Source organism: Schistocerca nitens, chromosome 3 (genome assembly GCF_023898315.1).
Source record: "Schistocerca nitens isolate TAMUIC-IGC-003100 chromosome 3, iqSchNite1.1, whole genome shotgun sequence".
NCBI classification, from domain to species: Eukaryota; Metazoa; Arthropoda; class Insecta; order Orthoptera; family Acrididae; genus Schistocerca; species Schistocerca nitens.
This window is the reverse complement of record NC_064616.1, coordinates 618,907,289-618,934,180: the sequence shown is the minus strand read 5'-3', so window position 1 is coordinate 618,934,180 and position 26,892 is coordinate 618,907,289. Positions and strand designations below refer to the sequence as shown.

The 26,892-nt window shown below is 39.3% G+C and overlaps 1 protein-coding gene across 3 annotated transcripts in view; it reads left to right on the top strand.

The window, feature by feature from the left end:
* Window positions 1–26,892, top strand: part of LOC126248554 (WD and tetratricopeptide repeats protein 1-like) — a 208,142-nt gene that overhangs the window by 105,115 nt on the left and 76,135 nt on the right. For all 3 annotated transcript variants that reach the window (XM_049949637.1, XM_049949635.1, XM_049949636.1), the window contains exons 8-11: window positions 2,645–2,848; window positions 9,265–9,428; window positions 12,231–12,358; window positions 23,931–24,011. In XM_049949637.1, coding sequence (XP_049805594.1) covers window positions 2,645–2,848; window positions 9,265–9,428; window positions 12,231–12,358; window positions 23,931–24,011 — 577 coding nt within the window. The remainder of the gene's footprint in view (window positions 1–2,644; window positions 2,849–9,264; window positions 9,429–12,230; window positions 12,359–23,930; window positions 24,012–26,892) is intronic.

Sequence of the window (26,892 nt, the reverse complement as noted above, 5' to 3'; positions counted from 1 at the left end):
TCTGTAGTGGTTTTCTAAGCTTTCCTTCTATTTCCTAGTTTCCCCACTTTTTGAGTTTCGCTCCCATTGCGGCTGATTTCCGTTTCTCTCTCTCTCTCTCTCTCTCTCTCTCTCTCTCTCTCTCTCTCTCTCTCTCTTTTTTTTAACCCTTCCCTAAGCCACAGAATGGGCGCTAATGACCGTAGCAGTTTTGCACCCTAAAACCGTAAAAAAAAAAACTCTTAGATGCAACTGAAAACTTTAAAGAAAGAAAGAAAACCTCAGTTTTCAGCTTGCTAGTATTTTCCTTAGTCATACTTTCATTATTCATTGTGCAAAACAGTACCAAATACCTTCTCTGAAAACTATTTGGAACGGATAGTTCAGAAGCTCACTCATAATGGAAATATATTAGATCTAATAGCAACAAATAGATCTTACAGTCTTAGGAAATGTCTTTATTGAAATTTGTATCAGTGAAGTGAGCATGCAGCAGTTATAACAACAATGATAATCAAAGCAGAAAGGGCAATCAAAACAAGTAAAAAGGTACATGGGAAAGAAAGAACAGGTTGCAGCCATCTACTAGAAGGGTAGTGGAAGTGACCTACAAAACTTGTGTCCAATATCATTGGCATCTGTGTGTTGTAGAATCTTAGAACATATGCTGGGTGCGAGAGTAATGAGGTATTGAGGTATCTTGAGTATCATTACCTTCTCGATGACAACCACCATGGATTTTGAAAACATTAGTCAAGCAGTAGTTCTTGATTTCCAGAAAACATTTGACTGAGTGCCACACCAAAGCTTATTAAACTGAGTGCAATTCTGGGGTGTCAAACTAAATTTGTGGCTGTATTACGGATTATGTGGAAGGGAGGATGTGGCGTGTTATTTCGGATGGAGAATAATCAATGGATCCAGAGGTACTATGGGTGTGCACTCAGGAAAATGTGTTGTGATGCTTACTGTTCACGTTGTGTAGTAATGACATGGCAGATAACCTTAGACATTTTGCAAGTGATGTAGCTATCTATGATGAACTACTCTCCGAGAAAAGCTGCACAAATATTCAGTTGGATCTTGTTGAGATTTCAAAATGCCAAGGTTGGCAAACTGCTTGAAATGTTTAGAAATGTGAAACTGACACTTCATGAAACACAGAAACCTAGCTAGTATCCCATGGCTGCAGTATTAATGGATCATAGATGGAATCATCCAGCTTGTATGAATACTTGGATGTAATTGTGCAGAGATATGAAATGGAATGATAACATAGGCTCAGTCATAGCTAAAGTAGACAGTGGAATTGGGTTCTGCATCTGCTTATACATATACACTCTGCAAGCCATTGCATTTACATAGTGGAAGGCACTGTGTACCACTAATAGTCATTTCATTTCCTGTTCCATTCACAAACAGAGTGAAGAAAAATGACTATCTATAAGTCTCTGTACAAATTCTCTTACTTTATGTACGTGGTCCTTCTGCAAAATGTACCTTGGTAGGAGGAGAATCATTCTGCTGTTGGCTTCAAACGTTGGTTTTCGAAATTTTCTTAATAGTGTTCCTCCAAAAGAACAGTGCTTTCCTTCCAGGAATTCCCATTTGAGTTCACAAATCATCTTTTTAATACTCACGTGATGATCGAACCTACTGGTAACACATCTAGCAGCATGCCTCAGAATTGCTTCAATTCTTCCTTTAATCCAATCTGGTAGGGATACCAAAACTAGAGCTGTACTCAAGAATAGGTTGCACTAGTGTTCTATTCGTGGTCTGTTTTGCAGATGAACTACACTTTCCTAAAATTCTCTCAATAAAATATTCAACCATTCACCTTTCCTACTACCATCCTTATATGCTTGTTTCATTTGATATCACTTTGCAATGTCACAATTAGGTATTTATTCGATGTGACTGTGTCAAACAGCACACTACTAATGCTGTATTCAAACATTATGGTATTTTTTTTCCTGTTCATATGCATTACCTTACATTTTCTACATTTAGAGCAAGCTGCCATTCATCACACCATCCAGAAATTTTGTGTAAGTCATCTTGCATCTTTTGGTGAAAGGGTGTTGGGAAAATGCAAACAGGCTACAAGGAACATTCATGCTGCTGCTCCTACAGTATTGTGAAGTGTGTGGGACCCATACCATATAGTACTAACATTAGATACTGAATGAAAACAAAAAAAGGGCAGTATGAATGGTCACAGGTTTGTTTGACTAGTGGGAGAGGGTCTTGGAACTGCTGATATACCTGAACTGGCAGCACTTGAACAAAGATATCCACTATCCAGCAAAAGCCTACTTCAAATGTTTCAAGAACCAGTATTATGCCATGATTCTAGGAATATGCTGCGGCCTCTGTCTCTTCCCCACTTTCCCCTATGCTTTACTGCCCTAGGTAGTACATGTACAAGATAAGAGAGAATTAAAAAGTCATTCTTCCCACACTCCATACACACATGGAATGAGAAGAAGTGCTAGTTGTTCATACAAAGACATGGAATGTCAGCTCTGCACTTGTCAGTGGTTTGCAGAGTATAGATCTAGCTGTAGAAGTTATGCATTAGAAAGAAATATAATAAAGTTTTCATTCAGTTTTTGGATTAGTGCAGTTATCCATTTGCTCGTTCATTTCTGTACTGTTTCAGGTCAACTCCCATCAATACAAAGATTTTACAGGAAGAATTATAGAAATCTAGTATCAACATACATCACTTTCGGACCAAATGGACGAGATTTATTGGCCAATATGGGAGGAGAACAAGTCTACATATTTGATGTTACCAACAAAAGACGTCCGAAGAGATTTGAATTTTCTGATGTTGGACTTGATGAATTGAAACCAGAAGATGGTAAGCGTCTTAATTGTATATAAAACTAACTTGTCACCTGTAAAAGCGTGAATACTATTTGAGGACATGTAGGTTTGAAGAAAACCTACATGAACTTAATGTTACACTGCTGATATTCATTTCATTGAGAATGCTTTATTCTCTTAATGATATTTGGTAATTCAAATAATACTGCTAAGATAAATATACAGAGAGTATTATTTTAGTGCTCCAAGTTTTCTGATAGAGGAAGGTGGATCAGTCCTTGTGCAAGGGAGTGGTTCATGAAGGACAGAATAGTTGTCTTGCATAGGGTATGAGTGATGTGCTGCTCACATTGCTACATGTTTTCAAACTTTCATTTTCTGACAGAAAGTGGTGGACAATTGGGCAGCTATACCCTATTTTAGACTGTGATAAATTTTTGGACTGCATTATGTAATCTACTCAAATTGATAGTGACATGATTGTTAGAGTAGATACACCAAATAACTGTTTATAGTAAGTAATCTTTATTTATAACAGTCTGTTTTGGCTTAATCACCATTTTCAAGTACCTTCAATTACAATTGGGTGCAATATCTGCCATGTACTCTGCAGTGTCGCTTTCTGCGCTGACGACGACCATGGATCACTTGCCACCTAATATCCAGCACGGTAGCCAGTCCGTTGTGGTGGGGCCGCCATGTACCCGGTTGGTTGTAGCCCCCTGACAACACAGGGTTCACCTCTACTGATGCCTGCGCCGTTAACTCCCGGCAATGGCCATCCTGCCAGGTGGCCCTTGCTGTGGCTGGGTGGCGCCCGTAGGGAGGGCCCTTGGTCGGAGTAGGTGGCATCAGGGTGGATGACATGCAATGAAGAGTGGCACATCTTCTCTTACTGGTGGCCAACCACCAGCAGTCTCTAAGCTTTCGAAGGCTCACTTTAATGCAAAAATGTATGACCCCAAATCTTTCCCCTCCCTGGCCGCACCATGGGAGGAACGAAAGACTATGAATGACAGCGAGACGTATTCGCCCCGTTATCTAGTCTGTACGAGAGCTGATGGGGAATCCTTTGTGTTCATGAAACCTTAGTTCTTTGTAGAGTATTTAGAGGAGAAGTTCGGGGAGGTGAAGGGCTTGTCAAAAATATGGTTCGGGTCAGTCCTGATAAAAAGAGCATCCTGTGCCCAGTCACAGGCATTACTCGATTGCAAGAAGCTGGGGGATGTTTCTGTTACCTTCACACCCCATAATAGCTTACATATGGTCCAGGGCATTATCTTCCACAGGGACCTCCTTTTACAGTCCGATGACGAGCTGCGCGCCAACGTAGAGCGACGAGGTGTCCATTTCGTCGGGTCCGAGGGATAATCAGGTTGCCACTGGTGCCTTCATCTTGACCTTTGAGGGTGACACATTACCCGAGAAGGTGAAGGTGATGTTCTATCGCTGTGATGTCAACCCTATATCCCTACCCCCGATGCAGTGCTTCAAGTGTTGGAAGTTCGGCCATATGTCTTCCCGTTGTGCTTCCAGCCCCATATGTCGTGATTGTGGTCGTCCATCCCATCCTGATACTCCATGTGCCCCGCCTCCCATCTGTGTCAACTGCGGAGAGCACCATCCCCCGTGCTCGCCAGGCTGAAGATTCTACAAAAGGAACAGAAAATAATGGAATACAAGACCCTGGACCGACTGACCTACACTGAGGCTAAATGGAAATTTGAACGGCTTCATCCCGTGTGCATGACGTCATCTTATGCCGCCACTGTCACTCCTGTTACAGCTCCATCTGTTGCACCACATGCAGTCAACTCTCAGAGCCTAACGACCACACCTGCCCCCTTGATGGTGGGGGGCACTTCCCTCCCTGTTGATCCCGCACCACCTACCTCGGGAGCGATCTCTTGGGTCACTCCCTTCCCAGGTTCCTACCAGTGGCAAACTAGACACCCGCCAGGGGCTGAAGAAGCCCCAGGTAGCTGGTCATAGGGCTTCGCAGTCCTCTTCAGTCTACATCTACATCTACATTTATACTCCGCAAGCCACCCAACGGTGTGTGGCGGATGGCACTTTACCTGCCACTGTCATTACCTCCCTTTTCTGTTCCAGTCACGTATGGTTCGCGGGAAGAACGACTGTCTGAAAGCCTCCGTGCGCGCTCGAATCTCTCTAATGTTACATTCGTGATCTCCTCGGGAGGTATAAGTAGGGGGAAGCAATATATTCAATACCTCATCCAGAAACGCACCCTCTCGAAACCTGGGGAGCAAGCTACACCACGATGCAGAGCGCCTCTCTTGCAGAGTCTGCCACTTGAGTTTGCTAAACATCTCCGTAACGCTATCACGGTTACCAAATAACCCTGTGACGAAACGCGCCTCTCTTCTTTGTATCTTCTCTATCTCCTCCGTCAACCCAATCTGGTACGGATCCCACACTGATGAGCAGTACTCAAGTATAGGTCGAACGAGTGTTTTGTAAGCCACCTCCTTTGTTGATGGACTACATTTTCTAAGGACTCTCCCAATGAAGCTCAACCTGGTACCCGCCTTACCAACAATTAATTTTATATGATCATTCCACTTCAAATTGTTCCGCACGCATACTCCCAGATATTTTACAGAAGTAACTGCTACCAGTCTTTGTTCCACTATCATATAATCATACAATAAAGGATCCTTCTTTCTATGTATTCGCAATACATTACATTTGTCTATGTTAAGGGTCAGTTGCCACTCCCTGCACCAAGTGCCTATCCGCTGTAGATCTTCCTGCATTTCGCTACAATTTTCTAATGCTGCAACTTCTCTGTATACTACAGCGTCATCCACAAAAAGCGCATGGAACTTCTGGCACTATCTACTAGGTCATTTATATATATTGTGGAAAGCAATGGTCCCATAACACTCCCCTGTGGCACGCCAGAGGTTACTTTAACGTCTGTAGACGTCTCTCCATTGATAACATGCTGTGTTCTGTTTGCTAAAAACTCTTCAATCCAGCCACACAGCAGGTCTGATATTCCGTAGGCTCTTACTTTTTTTATCAGGCGACAGTGCGGAAGTCAAGGAAAATAGCATCTACCTGGGAGCATGTATCTAATATTTTCGGGGTCTCATGAACAAATAAAGCGAGTTGGGTCTCACACGATCGCTGTTTCCGGAATCCATGTTGACTCCTACAGAGTAGATTCTGGGATTCCAAAAACGACATGATACGTGAGCAAAAAACATGTTCTAAAATTCTACAACAGATCGACGTCAGAGATATAGGTCTATAGTTTTGCGCATCTGCTCGACGACCCTTCTTGAAGACTGGGACTACCTGTGCTCTTTTCCAATCATTTGGAACCTTCCGTTCCTCTAGAGACTTGCGGTACACGGCTGTTAGAAGGGGGGCAAGTTCTTTCGCGTACTCTGTGTAGTCCCGGAGACTGAATCAACGAAGCTCTCCCAGCAAGGGCAACCAAAGGAACAGCATGAGAAATCGAAATTGAAGACCCCTAAAACCAAGGAAATTGTGGTGCCACCCACTCCACCGCTATCTACAAACTCTGCATCTGAGAACATTAAAATTATTTCAAATTCTTGTCTTGATGACACAGAACTAACATAATCACTTGTAGCTCTTGAAATTTAAACTTTGCCTGTACTGGGATGCCTGTGATGATATGGTTTTGATAACTCTTCTGTATTTACTTTTAAAATATTTATAGGTTTAGCTGATTGGACAGTATCTTAAAATTTTCAGTACTTATAGTAATAAGATATACTGTGTTAATAAATCAAACTATGAACAAAGATAAGAAGAAAACCTTTCAAGATCGAGAAATGCACTAGATTACATATTTTGTATGTATGTTCTTGGCGTTTAGTACGGTTCTACATACTTGTTTAATCCACCATCTGAAAACCCAGAAACACATTATCTGAATCCTATTGTTTGTGGTGCTCTTCATCTCATGAATGAAGAGAGTGAGATGGATGTTACTCAGTTGATGAGTCTGACATTTTTGAATTTCAACCCAGGATTTGATTAGTGTCGTCAAAAATTGTATAAGACCACAGAATAACATCTTTCAGAATATTACAGCAAACAGCTGGTAAAGGGAGAACTGTGATTGTGTCTGTTGGATGAAACAGTATGTTCAGACTAGAAAATGCTTCTAATAGTCACTGTAAATCTGTTTTATAGAATCATGGTAGTTGTGCATCAAAAGTGTGTAACAGTAAAGGAATGGCCATAGATATCTGATTAGAGTTGTAAAGTTAGCAACGAAGCTCCACCAGAACAATGAAACTGGCAGAAATTGATTTATTAACTGATTTGAGCCTCTTTGCCACTGTTAGACATAAACATTAACTGCTGGCGTTCTGCTGTGTGAGTACACCCCAAGGTTGCATGTTAAGTTTTGGTATCTTACTGTCTTTACTGTACTATTGCAAACTTCACATATATTGTATTATTGGTTATTAGGAGGTCTTTAGTGGAGCTGTGTTGCTGTGAGATCTACAAAAATTGTTCTGGAGTCAAACACTGCCTGCAGAAGGCATATTCTCTTTTTTATCTGTCATAAGTGTTTGTTTGGCCATACATTTAAAGAAGTTTCTTGATGATCAAGAGAGTTGATGTTATCATTCACAGTTTTAATCTCAGAAAAAAAACCTTGAAAACATAAAGGGAATTTTTATGTATTAAGATATGTTTACATTAAGTAGTAATGAAATAAAATACTGCTGCTTATTAGCAGATGAGAACTTCTCTATCAAAATAACTTCAGAATTTTTACAAGTGTCAAGCATAATAATATCCCTCGAAACTGTGCATTATTTGTCAGACTAATTTGTTTGTCATCTGCTCATTTCAGCCCAGATGGTGTAAATATGAAATCTTGAATTGTTTGGTATTGTAATTTTAGTGATCATGCATGGAAATAGAGACTCTTGTAATTGCCTGAAGCTAGAATTGGTGTTCTCTAAATCATTCTGTCTCGAAGTTCTGCACCAGCAAATTTAGGTAGTGGTACTCATCACTGTAACACTTCTTCATAACAAAATTATGAAACATCAGATTGTTAGAAGGAAGTGTTGGCTCTATCATAAATGGCAACTCCTCCTATCAGCCAAGAATGCCTAGATAAAAAATTGACTCACATGTATCACCACAGTAGTAGTCTTAATATATCTTTCCTTCAAATATGGTGGTCAGAGAGAGAGAGAGAGAGAGAGAGAGAATATTTGAGAATCAAAAGTGTACTTTCAGTTCATTGACATTTCGCTGAAGTCCCTTAATGCTTTGATAAAATGTCTGCCATGCCCGGTACCCTTCTTTTTATTTCCAACCGCTTTGATAAGATGTCTGCAATGTTCAACATCCCAAAGTCATCTCAAAACTCAGGTGACAGTTGTGGAACACAAGAAATGTTCATCAAAGACCAATACAATTAGGGTCGAAGCAGTACGTCTATATTCAGCAGTGTAGATCCCACTCGTAGCAGTGTAGCGATGGATATGTTTATTGTGAAGTCGGCAGCATCAAGATGGGACCACGAATGAGTGCAGGAAATATGCTCATTACACATGAGTTTGATGTCAGGTTGCAGAATGTGTCTTGTGCTCATTCATCTGGATCAAAAGTGGTAGCTAGTACAGTCAGAGAAACATTTTAAAAAGAAATCATTGTAGTAGTGGTGGGTTCGGATCTAAAGAGCAACATTTTGGATAGTTTGTGGAGCTTCAGGTCTTCATTGGTGGCCAAAGGAATACTGTTAACATGTAGGTGTACAGAGCTGAAGTACCACAACTACACGTACAACTTCTTACAGATATTGTTGGCTCCAGACGTCATTTTAGTGGATGATAATGTCTAATCAATTTGAATTTCTGACAGTAAAGGTATCAATGCCATGGACTGGCTAGTGAAGTGTGTGGATCTGAATCCTGTAGAGAATTTGTGGAATGAAATGGGGAGATGGATTGCACCACTGAGCCACCACTGAGGGCTCTTCCATACTTCTGCACATAATTATCAAGAACGAGCTTGATTGGCAATTGTGTTTGTGTAGAACATACCACATTGCTGCCAAGCACTTATGGCATCTGTGTCTGGTATTCACTGTTTTGATGCCATGGAAAAGATTCTTCTGGTGATCATACAAGACATGCTTGTGTTCACTTTTAGAATCTCTCGTAACTGTTTTGTACACTGTTGGATACTAAATATCTTTTGATTAAGCTTTATTGTGCTGTGTAAGCCTTTTGACATCCTGTTGAGAAAATATGCTATCATTTCTTGATTATGTTTAACTTTAAAGACTCTAATATCTCCCCTGTCAGAATTTTAGTGTATATTATAAATTTACATGTACTACATGTAAAGAAGACTTATAGAGCTGCTGTTCTCATTTGGTCTTTTTATGGTATATATTTATTTGTTTTCACTTTACAGATGAAGGCTGTGAGCGCCTCACAGAGGATTTGATGCATCTCGATGTTTACGCATATGGGGAAGAATGCAAAGAATTCAACCGCACAAATGGGTTCTCCTTTCAAACAGCTCCAACGCAGAAAGGCTTTAAACCACCTCATAGGATAGAGTCTCTAAAGATGATTGTTAGTTCATTATTAACTGCTTAAATTTGTATTAAATGTTTAACTGTTTCTATGTAGCAGAATTGTTAAGATATTTAATTAATCATATAAATGAGTAATGATAGTTATGAATTATTTAAATTAAATTTTATTATTTGAGTTCACTTATAATCTTTAACGTTTTGTTCTGATGAGAACATGGACATTCCGCTGATGAGGCGTCATAGAAAGCTGAGAGGTTGTTGTGTGACATCCTGGGATATAATTTTTCTAGACAGGTCTCAAGGAAAATGTAATTCCATGAGATAAAATCTTTATAGTTGTTTCAGCCTGATTTTAGCAGGTCATCTGTCTTGTGTCTTTCCATGAAGTCAGTTGTATTTTTTATTACCATGTTTGTTCTTTCAAAATGTGTGTTAATGCCACCTCAAATCATGATGGTACCTGAGATTTTATGCAGTGTGGTGTGGACAAGATTATGAATGTAGGAGATGACTATGTGCAACCAGTTGTGCCATAACAATGAACAAAGATTGCTCAAATTGTGTGAAGGCTATCATGATGTTTGGCTCATTGTTAAAGGAGCTCCGAGAGGTGTTTGGTGAGGTTCAATTCAGGTTGCATAGGATATTAGTTCAGATGAGTCATTGTTCTTGAATGTTATTCAAAACAAGAAGTCACAGTTATAACTTGTTGGACAAGAGAAGTATGGTTTAGGACTGGATGGTCCTTTTCAGGGTGAAAGAATGCAGCAAAACTTGGTTATTCAAAAATTGGATGCATCCATTTTGATTAAAGATACATTTTTACGTATGCCAAATCTTTTAGCTCCCATGGTGACTGAGGATGGTGGGAATGTCAGCTGAAAAAGACTTTTTGGAGGAAAAAAAAATTCTGGTTTGACTATCAGTCCAATTGTGTCAGTCAGTTGAGGTGTATTCTGGCTTGTTGATAAATGGAAAACAGTATTGTTGTGATCTCTATTAGATGACATAGATTGTAGATTTAGTTCAGTTCCTACATTCTCATAAGGTGCATGAGGATGGAACCAAGTGGCTCTGAAATCGATACCGCGTAAAAATGAAATCAATAAATATAGCTGAGTGGATAGAAAAAAAGGAAAAAAAGATGCAATAAACAATACTAGTTTTCTTCATGAAGGGACATATTGCAGTAAATAACACTCTGTGCAATAGGTTGTTCGAGCTTGAATGCTTGGGCCTGGACAGCTGGACAAGCAACTGATGGGCAGTCAGTCAGGCTGCTCGGCTGTAGTAGTATGCACAGTATTACTGCCCGGACTGAGCATACACACTGGCAGGAGTGGCTCAGTGGCTCGTCTGTGTGTGTGTGCAAAACGCCTGCAGTAGGCCCACCCGGCTGGTGACCCACACTATGTCTCTGCCAGTGAGCGAGCTGATAGGTGCATATGCCCTGTGGGGCAGTATTGGAGTAGTTCGCTATACAGCATAGGCCTGCCTGCAAGATTTTTCAACTTCTCCACACAGCTTTAGTGAAGGTTCCCTGAGCTGTGTTGATGTCCTGTAGCAGTTCCAACAGCAAAGCAATTTTTAGCCCCTAGGCAGAAAAAAAGGCGGCGATTCCAGTTAATCATCATCTTCCTTTGGCTACCATTCTAACAGGAATCTCATGTAGATTGAGATGTTTGCCACTGAATGTAAAAATTTATACTCTTGTTCTCTGTTCTGTCAAATCTGCCTTGTAACTGATGTTACCCATTGCGGACACTCTTTGTGGGGACTCTGAACACTGGATTCCCTCAACCAAGCAGTTGTCGCCTGCGCCATTTTGCTGTAAGCTATCTACAAACCCTAAATTTCATGGGCACTTTGACACACCAAGTGCTTACTTTTTTGTATTTTGATATAATACTGGAGTGTTCAAAGTCTGGATTTGTATCCAGAAAGAATGTACTGCCATGGTAAGGTAAAGCAAAGTTGAGCTCTTACTAAAAGTCAACTTACATTACAAGTTAGTAAAAATTGCTTAGATTCTCTAATCAGAGAGCATGATCACATCAGGTGGTCTCATCTAGAATAGTGTTTTAATATGTTCATGCATTTTTTCTATTACTGTAGATCATAACAAGCAGTTCCCATGTCACTTGTTGTGGCCTTTCGTAACGCCCCGTGTTTCATTGCTCTTCCGTTTACCTTGACCTCACATGTTGTCAATTCTCTTGAGGAAAACTGATTCAATATTCAGGTTTTTTGTTTCTGTCAGCCTTACACAGGTTACTCATGGCTTATTCGACATAAAAGTATCCCAAAAGATTGGCTTTGTTGTGATAATTATTGTCAGAAACAATGAACACCAAGGGAAACATCTTTAATATGGTGTATCAAGTGATCATACTATTGTGAAATATTCGGTACACCATCTCAAATGCTCAGATATTTTGGCATATAACAAATGATAACCAAACAAATAAAGTTTTATTGGTAATCTAATCATTTGTAGTCTTCTGAAATTTTCACCCAGATAGTGATCCTAAGAGTGAACAGTAATTTGTATGACAGTGTTTCTGTTGTTATAATATTGGACATAGACATACTCTTTTTCTTAAGAAAAGGTGTTTAGGGAACTACTGTGCATTCACATTTAATAAAATCATACATTTCAGAAACTGTAAGAAAATGTAAACAAAATGAAACAAAACCATTTTCCACACATTCTTTGTACACTGAGTGTAACGACTGTGTTCAAGTAATTTGGCATATTTATGAGGAATATGAATTCTTTACAAGTGTTCGGATGTGGATCAGTTGTAAAAAACATTGATTTCTCATTTTTATTTTCTAGGCAAATGGGGCTTACGATGCAAAGCAGTACACTCAGGCAATCAGTATGTACAATGAGGGCATCAGTCAGTGTCCTGAATATGCGTACTTATATGGGAACAGAGCAGCTGCCTATATGAGGAGAGACTGGTAAGTCTCTTTTTGTATTATTCTATGTTGTTGTGATGCAAAACTAATAATGAGAATTATGGTAATTGCAATTCCTTTGTGGAATATAGATAGTTTAAGGAATAAAAGTAACAACTCTCAAATACTGGAGGCACCGAGTTGTCAGTTGGCACACAAACCCTCCTGTATGGCTACCTTGGCCCAGCTGGCTGCATTATGCCAGTGCTGCAGATTAGCTGGGGTGATGGGTTGTGTTGTGTGAAGTGGACAGTAGGAGAAAGGAGCTGGGAATTGGGAGAAAGGGTTGGGGAGTGGCGTCTGACAGCTGGGAGGGAGAGGCAGCAGGTTTGTGGCACTGGTGACCTCGATGATCTGACTGCAGGCTGGGAAAGTTGAATGTAGTGCGTGATGGTGTAGAGAAATGGATTGGGAGATGAAGTTAAATCAGAGGAAGGAGGGAGACTATGGAAAAGATTGTGGGAGTGCAGGCAAAGTGAAATTAAGGTCACATAATGGAAGGGGAGGTGGGTGTGAGGCAGGAGCTAGCAGATATCGAGGTTGGGAGGATTACGGCATTTAAGGATGCGTTGCAAGGACATCTCCCATCCTCATAATTCAGAGAAGCTGGTGTTGGGGGGAGGATCTAGATAACACAGGTTACATTCAACAGTTATTCTTATGGATTGTAAAGTTGTTTTAAAAGCAGAGGCATTACTTTTCTAGGCAAGAATGTTTCTAGATTTCATTAACATTTCATGTTTGTCTGAGTTTTTATACAAAGCACCATTAGTAAAAGAATACTTATCCATGTCCAGTAAGTTGATGATATCAATTGTGCACGATTCCATTGAGCCAATACCTTCCAATCCTATAGCTTTTATTTCCCTAAAGAATTTTTCACTTTTCATATGGGATCTGCTTTCACAATAGATTGATTTTGGTATTTATTGTGATTGCACTACTCATAGTTTCATCCCCTTCAATGTTATAACCGAATTTGATTGCATCGGAACAGTTGCTCGCAGTGAGTGTAGTATATTTCAAAAATGGAAAATGAATTCAGCAATTAGTTGCAAATCCAATGTGTATTTTTATTGCAGATCTTGAGTTCAGCTATTGTATAGCTGTCTTCAGTGCATTTAAATTGGGTCATACAGACTTGTCATGATTGTGAAGGTACAAGATGCTACATGACTTTTAAGATGTACGTGGCCAGATTCTAACATGCCAGTTGTAATCTGGCCATGTAAGTCTTAAAGTCATAGTATCATGTGTTGTCACAAGCTTTACAAGTCCACATTAACTCAACATAAACACACTATTCACAAATTGGCCATTCAATAGCTGAAATCTAGATGTGCAATAAAAATAAAATTTGAATTTGTGAGTGATTGCTGAATTCCTTTCCTTCCTTCAATGTTGTTTTTAATGGAACTATTACCATGTCTGGTAATGATTCATTTCCTGCATTTTCTCAGGCAGAAGAAATACAGGCAGACATTGTAGATTCTTCTTCTGAGTTACCGTCGTCTCTGCCACATCTTCTCCTTTGCAAAAAGTCTTACCAGTGATTTTCTTTTGTGTCATATTTGGAATTGATGTTTCCGTAAACTGGTATATAAATGAGGAACTGCTCCTGCTTGTAGAACCAATCTTTCTCATGGAGTTCTAACTTATTTACTGTTGATGATGAACTAATATGCTCTTGTCATAAATTCTTCTGTGAAATGTGAATCAAGATTGGTGTCTTCTGAATATGGGACAGAGCACATGCTTCTGCAAAGCTAGAGAGTTCTTCTCCAAAACAGATATTTTGTTATGTTCTCCATTCTCACACACACTGCTGTTGATCTACATTCCAGTGACCGCCTTCCAGTCTAGATACATCTACCAACAGAGCAGTGCTGTTAAGCAAACTGCCAAGATGAGTGCTCAGCAAGGCAAGCTGGATGCTGAATAGTCAGCTGGCTGTGTTAGAATGTATAGGCAGCATCCAGGAATTGTTTGTTCATGTCAGCAGCATGATCCACAATGTTGAGAATAAAACCACTTCAGCTGCAAAATTCCTTTATTTCACAGCACTTAAAGCTGCATCTTCAGGTGCAAATTGGAGTCAAGTCATGATACATGTAACATATTACAGGAAGACCCAGCATTCACAGTCAGTCCCATGGAATAGATATCCAGAAACAAGGCAGATGTCCTAAAGAAACAAAGATATTGTAAAGAAAGCTGCATCATGTCTTGTTTCTTTGAGGACATATCCCTTACAAAATCCTTATTAGCTACCTCACCAAATCGGGAGGACGACGGTTCAATCCCGCGTCCGGCCATCCTGATTTAGGTTTTCCGTGATTTCCCTAAATCACTCCAGGCAAATGCCGAGATGGTTCCTTTCAAAGGGCACGGCCGACTTCCTTCCCCGTCCTTCCCTAATCCGATGAGACCGATGACCTCGCTGTCTGGTCTCCTTCCCCAAAACCAACCAACCAACCAACCAACCTCACCAATATGACATGACAGTAAGGAATCACATTATGTGAATCCAAGCTCTCCAACCCAACAGTGGCAGGACCACTACTACCACTTCGTACAGTGGCAGTAGTAAACCAACCATTACAATGACTGAAGGTATCATTATTGACAGTACTAAAATTAAAATTACAACCAACACAAGGGCCATCAAGAATAGAAGTTGAAGCAACTCCTTTCACTTTATTTTTTGTTATACCCACTTCAGTGCCACACGTTGTTTCTATGTTAATGATGCTCTGGAAAACAGTAGCACAGTTCTGTGCATGTCGATGACGTCCATAGTGCGGCATGGCTCAGTAGCTCTGTTCAATGCAGTTGCCTGTGCAGCAGCCTCTTGCAGAACGGCAGTGCAATGAGATAAGGCCTTACATAGTGTGGCACAGCCTGACCATATCTTATTTCTTTTAGGACATATGCATTTTTTGCAGATAACTATTCCACGGGACTGACTATGAACGCTGGGTCATCTTGTAATATGTTACGTATATCATGACTTGACTTCAGTTTGCACAAGAAGATGCAGCTGTAAGTGCTGTGAAACTGGTAGTACCTAAGGATAAAATGATTTTACAGCTGAAGCGGTTTTATTTCTCATCATGATTTATCTGGGATGTGGTTGCCCTGACTGTAAAGTGCACCATGCCACTGATTCATGCACACCAAAGTCTTCAGGACAGTGTAGAAGACAACCTGTTGTCTGGTGGAGCAGAGTGTGCCACTCTGCAAACAGGAACAAGCAGTTGGCTCTGCAGAACTTGAAGTGTAGATAATCAGTTGGAAATCTTGCAGCTTTTCATGTAACGAAAGGGTAATTCCACCATAGAAGAGAGCACAAAGAGAGAATGGTAGTAATTCCTTAACTCTGTTAATCATTCAGCCAAGCCGTCAGTCGTATGAGAGACCATGAGGAGAATTTCAGGAAATGTTTCAGGTGCCCAGTAACTGCTGTAATGAGTAATGGTACTCTTCAGAGCAGTTTTGGTAAATTGGACAGAGGATAAGATCTCTTCACTCGTGTCAGTTCCTGCTTTCTTTCAATGATTTGCGTTACTGGCGGAGTTGATATAGTGCTGTGTATTTAGGCAATTTCTTATTGACGGACGTTACATTTTTTCAAGATAGGAGGTAATGCATTAAGGACCTTTCAACTGTAAAAGTATGTGTTCCATTATTCCATTAACTTAATCAGCCAAGATCTCATTATAAAGAAAAACTTTCGTGGAAGTTTTCTGTGGAACAATCCTTTTTAGGTCTTTGACACGTAAATATTTAAAATGTATTACAAAGTATTCATCCCCCCTTTACTTACTAGTCGTGCCAATTTGAGGGACTGAAATTACTATCACTACTTCGGAAGCAGCACATATTATTATGTGTCAGATTTGGTGAGAGATTTGCTTCCACAAGGATGTCTGCTATATTGGCATTGTGTAATCACCTGGCACAATGTAGCTGTACACAAAGATTTCATCCTTGTTTGTGATTCAACTATTTGTTGAGTTGTTACCTTCACTCCTAAATTATTTGCATTCTGCCAGAACTTTCTGTACCTATTTATACAACACTTTTGCACACAAAAAGGTTCATCCCAAAGTTTTGTTTTGTTTTAGGGCACAAAAACAACTGGGGTCATATGCACCCAATTATCCCTAAGTGGAGTACACTTGTGGAAAGGGGTACACTGATTTCATATATGAAGAATGCATGTTTGATTGTGATACATGGTACAATGAATAAAATGTGTTAAACAGGAAGGATGATGGATTAATGAACAAAGTTTGAGGTGTAGGAGAATGCTGAAAACTATAAAGTATGTAGAAGTTGTAAGATGACTTATTGGGGGATGACGGGAAAGTGATCAGTGGGGTACATGAAAAGGAAATAGTGAGGGAAGGAGAAGAGGAAAGAGCAAAAGGATGGGTTCAATTAACACTGCAAACATATTGTTGTAAGTCTGTTTCTTCAGCAACACATATTTTATTAAGTGCAACATATTTAAAATAAAATCGCAGGAAGTAATAGTTCCTGACTCATCTGGAAATACACAAAACAAAATACTTCTGGAGGTGGATACCACATGTTCAACACGGTACTCTGAATGCTAGCTGAATAATTCACACTTGAGTGCAGGAGATCACTGTAGGTTCAACTAGGAAACACTCAAATATGAACCACTCTCTTGGTGCACCCATATAACATCAGTTTGTTCATTGAAAAGCAAGGATCAGTTGAACAGGAAGAAAAGACAGTCCTGCATTAAACAGACAGGCTAATCCATGTGCCAGCCAAACACTGTTGGTAGATAACAACAAAGTCCAGATCACAGTCCATGAAGAAACCATGTAGTGTAGTGTCATTGTCAATACATACACTGGAGAGCTTGTAATCATTGCCCGGTTGCCAAGTTAGATGTGGCAGCCCTTCACCTGCCGCAGGTGTGTTTCTCACGCGACCTGGCTGGCGCTGGCAGATGTATCATTCTGTGTCGTGCCTAAGTGCCTTACCAGATGTGTATATAATTATAGCGAGTGAGCCGTCAATATGACTGATGGGATTACAGGATCGCTCCCCCCTTGAGTTAGCTGATAAGGTCAGAAGCCTCCTGGCCGGTACAGTGGAAGGTGATGTGTGAGTATTCTGTTGCGAAGGCTGGGGACGTGACTTCAGATTCTGTCAGTGGAGAAGAGCTGCTGCTGGATATGTTGGAGGTGACAGTGGTTTGGACTTGTGGCTTGGTGCAGGTCTATGGGTCTTACATCAGACCTGGCACAGACTGAAAGCCCTCTTGTTTATCATCTGGGTTCAGATCCATAAAGGTGATGGACAGTGGCTGGAGAAAGGTGCCCACCACCTGAGATGTCATCCTTGACCCAGACCCCCCAAATCAACTGCCGTTGGTCCTGAGGGTGGGTGAGGTGCAGTGCCTTGACCATTGTGTCATTGCCCCAGATGGCGCAAATCTAGCTGGTTCCTTTGCTGGTGAAGGATCCCTTGAGTTGTGGGTACCAGGACCAGCTGGTGGCGTCCGTTGGCTGTGGGGTCCCCATACCCAGCCAGATGGGGTCACCCACCTTAAAATTGTAGTTTCTTCTTCTTCCAATGGAGGCTGCAACGGACGTAATGAGGATCGATGAGGGTGTGCATACAAGGGCTCTACTGGGCTCAATTGTGGATCAGCATCACGTAGTAAGAGGTTAAAAAGGAAAGCAGTACTGAATTGATAGGCTTGGATGTTAATAGTTCTTCCATCTGTTTTTTAAATGGGGACATTTGGCCATGACAGTTGAGGCAGTGTGAACAGAAAATGCGCTAATATGGTTGGTGCAAGTGCAAAATTGTTGAAAACTAACAGAAGTAAACTGGGGTCCATTATCACTATCCAGAGTTGATGGGGCTACTTCAGTAGAAAAAATGGAGACAAGGACAATAATGGTATTTTCTGTCGTGGATGATGAATTTTAATGATGTATGAGAAATGAGAATAAGCCTCTATTAAAATCAGCCACATGACCCCATGGTATGGACCTACAAAGTACGCATGCACCCAAACTTGTGACTGGGTTGGTGTAGGTTACAACTAATATGGTACAAGTTGCTGTTGTGACAAGCTTGGCATTGTTGAGGCCCAAATGCAATATCCAGGTTGACCCATGGTGAATACACAGGTTGCTGGACCAGTTCTTCATTCTGAAAATGGCCCATTGGGACTGATGAAGTAGTCACAATACCATATTTACCCGATTATAAGACAACCCTGAATATAAAAGAGCCGCCTTTTTCTAAGAGGCTCCTTCAGAAAAATTTATTTTTTAACATATTGTGATTAATCAAAATTGCAAACTTTCTCTACTTAAATAGTTACCATGCACCTATTCTAAGCTTATGCCAGTTGTTTATTGTCTGCATTTTGATAACACAAAGAGAAATAAAATAAACAAAAAGAAACAGTTTGCACTAATTTTTATCTTCATTGCCTTTTTTTGTTTACTTATACAGTTGTTCGTGGTATCATGTTGTATCACTATTTTTTGTCATCATCATTGTCACAAAAATTTGGTTGTTTCTTCTGAATATGTTGCAATTTCTGAGGTTGCAAGTCCAATGGGATCTGAGAACACAGCCTCCCCCTCACCCCTCCTCCTCCTGAAAACAGTGAATTTCACTTCTGGAATGAGCAGCTGACACACTCCCAATTGTTCCCCTCATACCTCACAGTGAGTGTCGACAACATGGCTGCACAAATCATCTAAGTATGCCACTGGTCCCAACCTAGACTTTAAGCATATCCTGCAGAAATGTATGCTATTGTTGAGTATTTGTTCAATTTTAAAGCCAATTCGATTCCAAATGCAAGTGGATTCAGACAAACTGCAGTTTAAACATAGTAGATGTTCATAAAAAGCCAAAGTATGCAGTATACATTCCCATGGTTGTCAACAAGATGTAATTTCTGCTCGCTCACAGCCAAGCTTGTTTCACTGTGCCCCATCCAACATCCCGTAGTGCTGTTCTTGAGCAGTAACTTGGGCAGTAATATCTTCCAGGGTGCAAATTATATATATATATATATATATAACAGCAACAACTAATCTGTAAATAAAAGACTGCAATCACAACTCAGTCCAACTCTTAAACCTGTGATGTAGTTACGTCTGTTGATACTATCTCCAAAACAGGTCTTTCCGCTTTAATTTATTCTTCCGATAATAATTGCAATCAGTGTAATGTGATTTATTTAGATTGTTAGACATTTAATTCTACATTAATTTCCTTTCTCATTTCATCTGAATGTCCTCAACTTTCTTCAAAGCTAATTAAATGCTGGTAATATTTTTCCACAGTATTCTAACATGTGAACAGCGACCAAATTTCTAATTTACAACTCAAGTGGAAAATCATTACAGTTTCTCGTAAACAAATAAAATACTGATTTGGGTTCAGAATCAAGATCTTCACCATGTATGTTAAGCTGACTTAAAAAGGGACATAAATGTATGTATACGGGTATCCATATGTATGAGAACTTTCATTAGAGACCTGTTCAAATACAACAAAAGTATGTAAGTTGAGAGAATTTAATGTTATTTCTTCCAGTGTTACACAGAATTATCAATTTTTAAGCAGAGCATGAGATTCTTGTAGTGGCTAATATATAGCATCTCACATATCCCTCGCACTAGTGCCTTGAGTCAAATTTCACGTGACTGGTCGAGCAAGGTCGACATTGTATCAAGCACTTCAGTGTGTAGGGAAATCTCAAGCACATTTAAGTGCAAGCATTCTTTGCTGTGTCCTATCCTTCAGGATTGAATGAACCTCTATAGCCAAAGCTTCATCTGTTAATGTAAGACAGTCCCCATATTAATCTATTAAAGAATGTAAAAATGTTGACCTCATCAGCAATTGCATACTCTGTGAATATAAGATGATGCTGTATTTTTCAAATGACGAATCTGGGAAAAACCTTATCTTATAATCGGATAAATATGGTATATGAGAGTGCAGAATCTCTGAAATCGCTGCTCGATAGTCACTGTCATTTTGATTCAATAATAGGACACCTGTAAAATGATGGAGGGCATGACATTGTGAAAAGAAACAATGAAGTTCTAAAGAGACTGCCAAAGGAAGGGCCTGCAGCCACCTGGTTTGTACGAACTGATAAACCTGTCCCAAGAGGGGACCCTTAACATCTGTGACGTATCTCGTAGAAATGGGAAACTCTTATACCTACTGAATGAATCGGGCATAGTATGTAACCTTGCATATAAAAAAGGTCCTTTACATTCTTTGGTATTGGAATATGGCAAATGGCTTCCAAATTCTCTGACAGTGGTGTAAGGCCTTCAAGGGTATGATTATATTTTATGTACTTAACAGAACACTTAAAAAATGAGCATTTTGACGAGGTACATTTTAACCCAGCTTTCAAAAAGACTGAAAATACTTGCTGGACGTGAGATGTATGCGCCTTATGAGTTCTTTCTGTGGTGATGTTTGGTTTGTGGGGCACTCAGCTGTGCAGTCATCAGTGCCTGTACAAAGTCCCAATTTTGACACAGTCTAGCCACTTTCATGCATGATGATGAAATGATGAGGACAACACAAAATCCTAGTCCTCGGGCAGAGAAAATGCCCAACCTGGCCATGGAGTTCTTCCTGTCACTACAATATCATCCAGATAATTGATGCATTGTGGAATGTTGGCATTAAATTTCGGAACAATTACTGGTGCACTATCAATGCCAAGAGATGACCTGTTGTGTTTATAGAGCCCAAAATGAGTATTTAATACCAGAATGGCTTTGGAAGCTTTGTTCAACAGAAGTTGAAAATATGCTTCTGAAAGATTGATCTTATATGAATACTAACAACCGTCAATTTTGAAAATAATTCATCAGGACCCAGAAGGGATATGAATCCATGATTGACTGATTATTTGCTGTGTTTTTTAAGTCCTCATAAAAATAGCATTTTTTACTCCTCAAAGCTGGCTGGGGTGGCCGAGCGGTTCTAGGCGCTACAGTCTGGAACCGCGTGACTGCTACGGTTGCAGGTTCGAATCCTGCCTCGGGCATGGATGTGTGTGATGTCCTTTTGAACCGTTTAACTCCTCGAAGCGATTCAGTTCTATTGTAACCTCATCCTGTAAGGCTAAAGGCGTCACATGGTCTTTGAAAAGACACAGTCAGCTCTCTTAACAATAATGTGACTGAGAAAATTTAACTCATTCGCAGATCTGGAGGAGGTCAGGGAGCATATTGGAGACACAAAGAAATCACTTTTATTTCCAGCTCAGAAATCCTCAGATGGTTACAAAATACTGATGATATCCCCTGTCTAAGCCAAACAGTAAATTGTTTCTTTCCTCAGCAAGTTGAACGAATCCTTCAGAATATATTTTTCTTTGCTTTTCTCACCTGATAAAAAATTGTTTCTTAATATTTTGGGTTCTCTCTCCCACTCCCCTCCTGGCCCCTCCTCCCCACTCCCCTCCACCACAATATTTTTGTATGTTTAATTGACCAATCAAGAAGCACACACAGTGTACAACTCAGTACCAGGTATTGTAATATTGTTTCTGTACTGCATAATGATTTGGAGACCACAGTAGAGGTTATCAGTTTTTGTGCTTGGGTTAACAAAGATGAATGGAAACCATATATATTGGCTGTCTAACAGCATTCTTTTAAAATGATTATTATTTATTCACCCAGGCGTTATCTGATAATGATATAGGATATGTCACAGTAATGCATTGTATTACAATGGCTTGACTTGGAAGATTCAGCTCAGGATATAAACAGGATAGCATTAAGACATGTAGATAGTAGTTTTGGTGGGTATGCTGATAAGAAAATCCACAATCTCATTCCACTTCCCATATGCAGCGTTAGTTCCACATAAATACTCAGAGGCTGGTTTGATCCCCAGAGATTTCTTTCCAAATTAGCACATCTTCACATCTATATTAGTCCTTTTCAACAATATCAAGTAGATAATACTACATGCTTTATTCTGTCTGATTCTCTGTGTCTCAAGAACCATTTCCCCAAGAAAACTGAACACACATGGGAAGAGGATTGGCTGATCTTTTGCGGTAGGATGGAATACATGCAATATTATATTGTTGACAAAGTGAGTCAATCCTCTCCACACGTCTTCAGTTTTCTTGGAGCAGGGGATCGTGAAGCACGCTGAATTGGAGAAAATAAAGTATGTAACATTATCCACTTGATAACGTTGAAAAGGCCTCATATAGAGGTGAAAATGTGCCCATGTAGAGTGGAATCCATGAGAAACACACACACATATTGGGGCATTTGTGAGTAACTAGGATTGCATATCTGCATCTGCATTCATACTCCGCAAGCCACTATATGGTGTATGGTGAGGGTATCTTGCACCAATACTAGTCACTTCCTCTCCTGTTTCATTTGCAAATGGAGCAAAGTGAAAAAATGACTGTCTGTATTCCTCTATAGAAGCTCTAATTTCTTCTATCTTGTCTTCATGATCCTAACACAAAATGTACAGTGACGGCGGCAGAATCATTCTGAGGTGGGAAGTGAGATGGGATCTTCTTGTTAGAATGTCCATCACGAAAAAAATAGGAGAGAGATTAACCAGTACAAAATGCCTGTGCATTAACAACATGTGTGTTAAGTCAGTATTTGAGGAGGGCCATATCCAGTGTGTGGTATGGTAAGCAAGTTAATAAGACCATAATCTTGTGGAGCTTGTGTTTGGTTTTCATGATTTGATGAGTAGCTGGCCTTATATTGCCTCCCCAAAGTATAGAACAATTTTTTGTAATGAAAACGTATTCATATACTGATTACTTGATTAGTCTGTTTAATGGCATGCAGTGAGACATTGCATTACTGTTTTCACTCATTAAATGCAATTAGTTTGTGCCTCAGATATTTTTTTCACGTATTTTTGTTTTGATCTCTTTTGCAGCCAGTATCATAAAATGCTGTTTCCTGCAAAAATTATATTTGATTTCAGCTCTTCTAACATTGTATATCCTATTTCTAATTGTTTTTTAATTTAATGTGGGCTGTGTTTCACTGACTGTGTTAGTGGGTTTTGATAGGATATATGTTGTGTTGGTGAGTTTTGGTAGGACGTGTGTCTGAAAGCATCTATTCAGTGTGACATGCAAATTTTATCCTTACCACAGTTTATACCATTCTAATAAAAGTCAAAATTTCCAGTTGATCACAGCAGTGTATATATTTGACTGAATTCGCTGCTGTTGTCATCTGTTCATCAGTTACCACTTCATTTATAAGAATTGTAACCTGAAAGAAGTAACTGACCACTAATTAGCTATAAATCTTTTGTGTGTTGAAGTGCTGTTATCTGTTCCAGATATGACAGCCTTATATATTATTTTTATTGGTATGATGCTCTGAGGTGATCAGAAAATTTGTTATACAATTGAAAAACATTTGCTGGTCTTATTATTGTATCACTATCCTGCAGTATTAATTTTATATAGATCTGAAGACAGCTCAGAGATTCATTGTATGAGTAGTTCATTGTATTTTAGGGATGGTGACATGTATGCTGCTATGAGAGACTGCCATATTGCTCTTCAGTTGGATCCAACTTATGTTAAAGCACATTTCAGGTATGTAATTAAGTCTGGTAGGTGTTACACTATGCCAAGAACTCAAAGTGTAAATAGAGGTACATTTAATTACTTTTTATAAATGTGTAGACATTGAGATAGTGTTGTGATATTCTGATTCATAATGTTTATGATATGTACATTCTTTCTCAGAAATTTGTTATAGTAAATAATTTCTGTGACAAAGTCCTTGTAGCGAGCATTGTTATTTAATTTCTATGCTGGGTTTCACTATTTATTTTCAATTAAATGATGTCAATATTATATAAAAGATTGATAAACAGACTTCAAGTAATTTATTTATAAAATATTGATATTCTGGGTGCCAGAAAATGGTCACTGAATTGACTAAGAAAAACAATATTTAAATAAACACCAAACTTGCTGAGTAATTGCTGGAGAACAAAAAAAATTCACAGTTGCAATAAAGACATAGATGCAAATTTTGGCCTTATACAGGGTGTTACAAAAAGGTACGGCCAAACTTTCAGGAAACATTCCTCACACACAAATAAGAAAAAATGTTATGTGGACATGTGTCCGGAAACGCTTCATTTCCATGTTAAAGCTCATTTTAGTTTCGTGAGTATGTACTGTACTTCCTCGATTCACCGCCATGATTTCATACGGGATACTCTACCTGTGCTGCTAGAACATGTACCTTTACAAGTACGAGACAACATGTGGTTCATGCACGATGGAGCTCCTGCACACTTCAGTCGAAGTGTTCATACGCTTCTCAACAAGAGATTCGGTGACCGATGGATTGGTAGAGGCGGACCAATTCCGTGGCCTCCACGCTCTCCTGACCTCAACCCTCTTGACTTTCATTTATGGGGCATTTGAAAGCTCTTGTCTACGCAACCCCGGTACCAAATGTAGAGACTCTTCGTGCTCGTTTTGTGGACGGCTGTGATACAATACGCCATTCTCCAGGGCTGCATCAGCGCATCGGGGATTCCATGCGACGGAGGGTGGATGCATGTATCTTCGCTAACGGAGGACATTTTGAACTTTTCCTGTAACAAAGTGTTTGAAGTCACGCTGGTACGTTCTGTTGCTGTGTGTTTCCATTCCATGATTAATGTGATTTAAAGAGAAGTAATAAAATGAACTCTAACGTGGGAAGTAAGCGTTTCCGGACACATGTCCACATAACATATTTTCTTTCTTTGTGTGTGAGGAATGTTTCCTGAAAGTTTGGCCGTACCTTTTTGTAACACCCCGTATATGAAAGTATCTAATGAATACCATTTTTTAGGACATTACATCTAAATGAAATATTGTACCACTGATAGCTTTAAATAGCTTTAGTTTATGGGTGTAAATATCAACAAATTAACCAATTTTTGGTAACACAATTGCAAGTAAACAATGTACCTCTGCATGGATCAGAGATCACTGGCATAAATCCAATAGTGTATCAGTAAATTAATAAATTATGCTCTTGTCACATCAGTTGTAAAGTGACAGTTAAATTTTTTCTCAGTGAAACAACGGCAAAAGGGAATACATAAAATTGTTTAGTCATAAAGATGAAGGTTTTGAAAATAATAAATAAATAAATAAATAAAAATAAATAAATAAATAATGTTTAACTTACATATGTAGTAGCTCTGAATTCACTCCAAGCCAATAATGTTGTAGAATTATTAGTGCAAGAGTCATTCCTCATTTATATTTTGCTGATGAATGGATCTTCTTCAATAAGTGCTTTACCACATATGATGTTTGAAAAATGTGCACAAGTGTGAATAAAGTTCATCTTATCACTCAACATAGCATTTGAAATCTGTACTGAAGGAATGTTCTTGTCATTTGTCCAAAACCATTCACATGTCAAAACACTCGTTCTGTGGTGTCATTAGTTTCAGGTAAGCAAAGAAGGGATTCTAATATTTTAAAAACTTGGCTGTGCAAGGGTTATGTTTTTTCCACTTTCCATGTTTCTAATATTTTCAGTGATACATGTTGTTTAATGTGCACGTACTCATTGTATGGACCAGTATCGTCTGCAGTATTTGAAGTTCACTGTATTTTATTATTTCACAAATGCAGAGCACAATACTAACCTCTACCAAATTCATAAATGTAATGAATTTCATTTAACTCACACTAAAGTGTGTGTGTTTACAGTTTTCATTATTAAAATTAAAAGGAAGGTCAGCGTTGGCTGTAATATTGATGTTTTATTGATAGCAGAATCTATTTTCGATCACATAGTGATCATCTTCAGTGCTGTACAAATTAAACCCAGTCACTGGTATCAAGTTATCAATAACCAAAACTGAGAAGTGATCACAATAACTGAAACAACTCCATGGAGTCGCCAGTCAATAAGTTGTCATTATTGTTGGTGGCATTCACATCAAACATGAGTGATTATGATTTGTTAGTTAATAGCACATACCAGCACAGTTCAGTTGTCATCTGCAACTGTACTGTTCCAAGTGAAGTTTCCACATGGTATCGAGTGTATAATTATTGTAGACCCATAATATAAAAATTGCCTTTCTTTACCAGTTGTTGGTATCTTTAAACTATTCATCAAACTGATGCAAAACAGGACATTTTGAAATTTTGAGTACTATTGTTAACAGCATTTTATGCTTATAAGTCATTGCCACGAACAAGGGATATTTTTGCATCCCATTCTACCTTTAAAAAAAGGGGGAGGGGGGGGGAGAGAGAGAGAGAGAGAGAGAGAGAGAGAGAGAGAGAGAGAGAGAGAGAGAAGAAAACAGGGACTGTCCTACTTAATATGGGATGTCTGGTTACCTTATTTAGTTGCCTTACTCATATGGCAACTTGGCTGTGGGACCTGGCACCATAAGAGAAAGAAATGTTATCTGTGGTGTTATTTATAAATGTGTGAGTTGCA